The 5,879-nt window shown below is 42.0% G+C and overlaps 2 protein-coding genes across 2 annotated transcripts in view; both read right to left on the reverse strand.

The window, feature by feature from the left end:
• LOC131891935 (uncharacterized) overlaps positions 1-5,879 on the reverse strand; it is a 50,307-nt gene that overhangs the window by 12,012 nt on the left and 32,416 nt on the right. The window lies entirely within an intron of this gene.
• Positions 1,278-3,899, reverse strand: LOC131891934 (uncharacterized). The gene is made up of 5 exons (XM_059241636.1): positions 2,644-3,899; positions 2,304-2,578; positions 1,768-2,233; positions 1,477-1,688; positions 1,278-1,407 (listed from the first exon to the last, which is right to left on the reverse strand). The coding sequence occupies exons 1-3, from the start codon at positions 3,026-3,028 to the stop codon at positions 1,847-1,849; spliced, it is 1,047 nt and encodes a 348-aa protein (XP_059097619.1). The 5' UTR covers positions 3,029-3,899; the 3' UTR covers positions 1,278-1,407; positions 1,477-1,688; positions 1,768-1,846.

The raw sequence follows: 5,879 nt of genomic DNA on the forward strand, positions 1-5,879 counted from the left end.
ACCCTCTCTCCCAACCTCGGACAGAGAGAAAGTCAAAGAGAGAGGGAGCACCAAGTCATTGGTAACCAACAGCAGCAGGCAAGTACTAACGAACAAATGAAGGAGTAAGCATGATACGCCCTGATCCTGTCCCCCCTGGGGGGGGGACAGGATCAGGGCGTATCATACTGCTAAGAGGGGCTTCCGCCGTTTGGTTTGGCCGCTCCATCTCCCCCTCCTCCCGCATCAGATGCACCCACCTTTGAAGAAGAGGAAGAGGAAGAAGAGGGGCTTGTGGCAATAGCCATTGCCCGTCTCAAAGCTGAACGAGAGCAAGAGGATGAAATGGACCAAAATAAAAGACCTGTATATAATGATGATGGTGAAACTTTTGATGAAATAGATCTTACCCGTTATTTGAGACTCTTTATTCATAATGGTAACGTCTTCAAATCGCCGTCGCTGGTTTCAAATCAATACGGCGGGAAAGGTATTGTGTGAAGTTATAACCGGTGATACTCCAATGCCTTTTCTCAATCAGAATTGATCAATCTTAAGAAAAGACCTTCTGCCTTCCAAAATTGTCTTCTTGATTGAGGCAACCTGGGTCATGAAGGATTCACGAGAAGCCGGAGCCGTTAGATTGAACCCTCTGAGCTTAACTACCATTTGCCCGTCCATGAATTGGATGCAATAATCCCTCGAATTGAGTGCCATGAATTCTTTGATGCAATTATCCTTTTCATGGCACGGATATGCATCTTTGAACTTGCCCAATGTCAAGCTCACTTCCACAGGAGGATCAAGTGTCTTTGGGTAGCTGAGAAACTAGCAATCGGTGGCAATTCCCAACACATTGACATTCCTTTGCATTTGTGCCGTCATCTTTTGTAGCATGAACATTTGAGCTTCCAAAACAATGGCCATTCCAGCCATCAGGTTGCCTCTAAGGAAGGACCAATCGGTGATACACTCCGTTGTCACTTCGCAGATATGTTCCGTGATTAGATTGACGTCCATGAGTTTTCTTGCCTTTGAAAAAAAGACATCGTAGATTTCTGCATTGGAATGCACAATTGAGGTGTTGGGGCCCGGCTTGGCCATGAATTTCCCAAAGATATCGTTGGGAGCCCTTTTATAAAATTCTTGAAGCAGAGGGGATAGCTCATTCGAAGCAGTGCGAAATTTGAGAACAGGAATGTCAAGATTCATTTGGTTTTCCATGTCCAAAATCTCCGTTTTTGATGCAAGCTTATTTGCCAAAGTAAATTCAAGTTTTTTTTATTTGCAAATAGCAATAAAAAGGGCCTCTCTAAATACTCTCTACTTTGGTAATGTAATGCCTCAAAAGCATCCAAAACTTGGTAGCCCATATCTAGCGCATACTCTACTTGAGCAATGTAGAATGTTCCACGGAAACTTCGTGCCCTGAAACAGAAATTTGTGGTCGTTGCAATGATGTTCGTGTGATGATTCAATGTTATCCATTGTGCTTACTTTGTGCGATGCTTACATACATCTTTTTTCTCTTGTCCAAGGCATGCATAACACAAAACCCAATGATGCTGATGACCGAGTTGAATGGGAATGTAAGCCAGTTTTGATTCACGCGGGGCCACTAACCTACAAAACACCAATCCAATCAGCCTTTCGCTCCCGTGAAGAAATCTATTGTTTTCAATGTGAATATCCTCGCTTTCGGTAATAATCTGAAAATACAACTTGGTCAATTAGTTTTTTTTGCAATCTTTCTGCAAGGCAATCCATATTTTCAAAGATAGTACTAACCTGAGGTTTGCCCACGGGAAATTTTGTATTAATGGCTATGGAGTTGTACAACGAATTAACGTCATACGCCACAAACTTCTCATCGGGTTTCTTTTTCACAGTCCAATGAAGTTGTATAATCTAATAGAAGCAAAAAAAAATATGTTAAATGGTAGTCAGGCCTCTCGAATATCCCCATTGCTTTTACCTCGTTGATGCCTCCAGAAAGGGCGTCTTCCGGGCGAAGTCTTGTCAATGGTTTCTCCTTGAACTCGTATTGGACAAAGTGTTGGTAACTTTGGTTAAATTTAAGCTCGCACTCCCAGAGCTCAGTTACCTCAATGTCGAAGGGAACAAGGTTCATCTTTGCTTGGCAAGATGCTCTCCTCTCTGCATAGTCGAGCCCAAAAATCTTTTTCTCTAACTGACACAAGTCCTTTGGAAAGATTTTGCAATTTTCTCGTTCATGACCTTTCATGAAACAGCCCTGGAATTCAAAACAATTATACAAGTCAACTGCAGTCATGTCAAACATTGCAAATGGTTGCAACACTTACATGAATGAAAAAAGCACGGTTTTGCGGTTTTGCCTTGATGAGGAGATCGGGAGTCAAGCGACCAAAAGTGAATGGTCCGTAAGGCGACCAAAAGTGATAGACTCCCTCATTCACATGAGAACCCATGTTTTTCAACAAGAACTGGATCGCCCTTTGCTCTAAATGAGAAGTATTGACCTTGCCTCCCACGCCGTTTCTTGAGATGGGATATATTTTGGACGAGGATGCTCGTGGATTTAGTGAATGGAACAACTTGTAGAGCCGATGATTGTAACCTAATTGAATTTAGAAAATTTTGAATGTCTTTCAATTTGCCAAACATCCAGCTCAAAAACAATACCTGCTCGAGTTATGTTGGGCGTAGAAAACGGATGAAAAAAGCACTTTAAAGGAGGAATTTGGTACACTTGGCACAATTCTTTTTGAAGTCTGGCTTGATCCCTTAATAGGTCAAAAGCCAGACGAATCATCCCTCGCAAGCCAGTGTTCAAGAATATTTCCAATTGCTCTCGACAACGCCAAACATGCCCCTGCTGGAATTTGCCATGAAAATCCCAGATGGCCATTTTCTCTTCAATGGGGGTTTGTTCCTCGAGAAAATTCTCAATCTTGGGAATGGCCCCTTCATAATCGAGAAAGTGCCTCTCGAGCAATCTCGTTGGGAAAAAAGTGGCAATATTCATTTGCTTCAAAATTTTACATGTCGGCAAAGAAAAATAATTCATAAAATTGACTATCTTTACATTTGGGCTTTCAAAAAAATGGCATAGAGACAGGACCCATTTTTTACCGTTTTGGCGGGGATCGAACTTGAAGTGAACAATTTTAAGACATATTCCAAAGATTGGTCGTCATTGCAGAGCCAAGTGGTATTAGGTTGTGCTGTTAAAACCTTGCACATCCGTGATTCAAATCTTGCTCCAACAAAATCGGGAGTCTCGGCCACAGCAACATGGCCAAATTTCTTCCGTTTGACATAAAGTGAAGAATCTTCCACCTCCAGGTAAGGATCTTCTACAATGGCGTCTTCCTCATTAGTGTCTGCCCCCATTAGCGATCCATTTTCTCCAATTATGGTATGTTTGTTGAAACAATAGCTGGAATTGGATTGATGGTATGCTATGCACAAGGCGGGTTCTCCGGAGTTCAAAACGCCAACAGTAAAGAATCCAAGCTTTTCGTGGCTCCTCTGGACGTCCTGTTGTCTCTCTTCACACCAATGGTCTTCTTTGTTCCCCCTTAGAACAATTTCTCGACATCGGCAGAATTTCTTAGAGCAATCATGAATGGCTCGCAACTCAGCCGGGCACTTCCCTCGAACCCGTAACTGACGATTGCAACAAGGGAAGTACAAAGTATGCCGGCAAGATTTCGTATGCATTTCCAACCAGTTTCTAGACTAGAAAAAACTCGCAATTAATAATTGTCAAACATGCCCAGTCGGCATCTTATGTCTTAACTGAAATTCTTGACCACAATGTTGACATTTTAGCTCCCAATTGGATTCCGTCAAAGTAGAGGGACAATAAGTATTTGTCATACTTGGTCCGTTGAAGTAGGCCCCGAGCAAAGTCGATCTCTTGCACTTCAGACAAGGCTTGCTTTTCTCACAAGAGTGAGTACTTCGATGATGGAACATGTTTGAGGAGAAAAGATATTTGACCAAAACTGCTTGCAGTCGAGATATTCACTTGTATTTCTTACCTTCTGCAGAAGTAACATCGCTTCTTCACGGTCTTTTCAAACAATGACATGTATTTGATTACTGATATGTGAGCATTGCAATCCACACCATCTGGCCCCAAGAACAAGTTCAAGATAGGTCGTTGAGGAGCATATGTCGGGGGGAACATGTATAATATTCCATGCGATCCATGAACAACAATGTTCATCTCCAACACTGCAGCAATATCGCCCAACACTTCAACTTTTTGAGGCTCTCCGAACGATATGTTCAACTTAATGGAAAGTGGCATTAACAGAAAATTTCACTTTAATTTCATACGTATAACAGGTAGAAGTATTACTTACCGATTTGCAATTTCTATTAATTTCTCATTCAGAAGGATTTGAGCACGCTGCCTTCGTTTTAAAATCAGAGAATGTAAAAACCAGATTGTGCCCCAAGTTTTCAAATCTGTTTTGTTCAAAAATTGTTCCAGGAAAAAACCTGCCGTCACTGAGGAAACCAGGCAATTGTCCTTGAAAAGCAAACCATTGAAGTCAAACTGAACATTGAATTCCCATGAAAACATTTGAAAATCTCCAGCCCCTGCTTCTTGATTGATTGGAGCCTGAGGTATAAAACCTTGTGTTGCCACTTTGTGGTCCACATGCTCAAGGGACAAGATCTTGACCCTAAGCTCCACTCCCTGGTTCAACTCTAACGCCTGATTAGATCGAAAATAATTGGACATTATTTCCATCATGATATCTAATATGAACTCGGACGTCGGTGTGCATGCTGAAGTTTCCTCTATAAAGGCAAGGAGAATATGTGCCATTACATATTTTTGGTAGACAAGATGTGCTTTAACGGGTCCTTACGTGTTTAATCCGTGATTTATTCCTTCGGCACTGAAAGTCTGAAATCCATAGGAGCCCATCAAGTTATGGCCTGGCTTTAACTTTCATTCGCGTTAGTTCTTACCATGTATATTTGGCGATTTTCTTGCCGGAAAAAGCTTGTTGGAGATTTTTCAAAAGATACTTTACGACTTCCTTAAACATGGATGTTAAACTTACCACCAAAAGTGGTGCGTGTTGCTTGGGAGCGAACCAAATCCGATAGATAATGTCATTTATACCATGTTTAGTATAGCAATGACTCATCTTCTTTTGGCAAAAAGCCTTCAATCTATCATCCTCGAATACTTTGGTCACTGAGGTTGAAAAAAAGTCATTTCGATTTGTATCCAACATATTGCTTGAACTCAAGGTGGTCATTGATTTGCTGCTGGGGTCTTTGGATCGTTTCCGCTTAACCCTTCGTTGAACGTTGTTGGTGCTTGTCCCAGGTGTAGGATCCACATCCCGTTCTTACCTTATAAATAGGAACGTTGTCAAATTTGACACACTTATCCGTCAGTTCCTCTCTTTTGCCGAGCAACTTTTACTACATAGACGTTAAGGTTCAGGCAATTCGACAAGATTTCTCGTCAACTTACTACATAGAGGATCCACCAGCAAGAAGAAGTCTTCTCTTGGCCAGATGGAACAGAGACTTCTCTCAATAAGGGTGACGCTCGAGAAGGAGGTGTTCTGTTGCCGCATTTCCTCTTCTTCAACTTCGAGCATATCCTTGACACCCTGGGAAATGGGCCCTTACTTAGCAAGGCCCTTTCCATACTTTGTGGCTTTAAAGGAACAGTACATGGGTTGAGTCAAGTCCTTTGCTTTTAAAATGCCGGGCTGTTTGGCCATTTTGGCGGGGTGAAGACTCAGAATGTTCTGTTTGGCTTGGCCTTGTTTTCATTGACTGGCAGCATGAGTCAGAGAACTGAAGAAGACAAAAGAATTAAGCGAATGCTTAAAGCCAACCGCCTATTCATGACAAATTTACTGACCTCCTCAAAG

The sequence above is a fragment of the Tigriopus californicus genome, chromosome 12 (assembly GCF_007210705.1).
Source record: "Tigriopus californicus strain San Diego chromosome 12, Tcal_SD_v2.1, whole genome shotgun sequence".
NCBI classification, from domain to species: domain Eukaryota; kingdom Metazoa; phylum Arthropoda; class Copepoda; order Harpacticoida; family Harpacticidae; genus Tigriopus; species Tigriopus californicus.

What these genes read in the sequence shown, in the direction of transcription:
- LOC131891934 (XM_059241636.1), bottom strand. Translation starts at nt 3,028, where the DNA reads ATGAATTATTTTTCTTTGCCGACATGTAAAATTTTGAAGCAAATGAAT. An exon ending in GCCCAACATAACTCGAGCAG is followed by an intron (nt 2,579 to 2,643) that starts GTATTGTTTTTG and finishes AAATTCAATTAG; the next exon opens with GTTACAATCATCGGCTCTAC. An exon ending in ACCGTGCTTTTTTCATTCAT is followed by an intron (nt 2,234 to 2,303) that starts GTAAGTGTTGCA and finishes TTTGAATTCCAG; the next exon opens with GGCTGTTTCATGAAAGGTCA.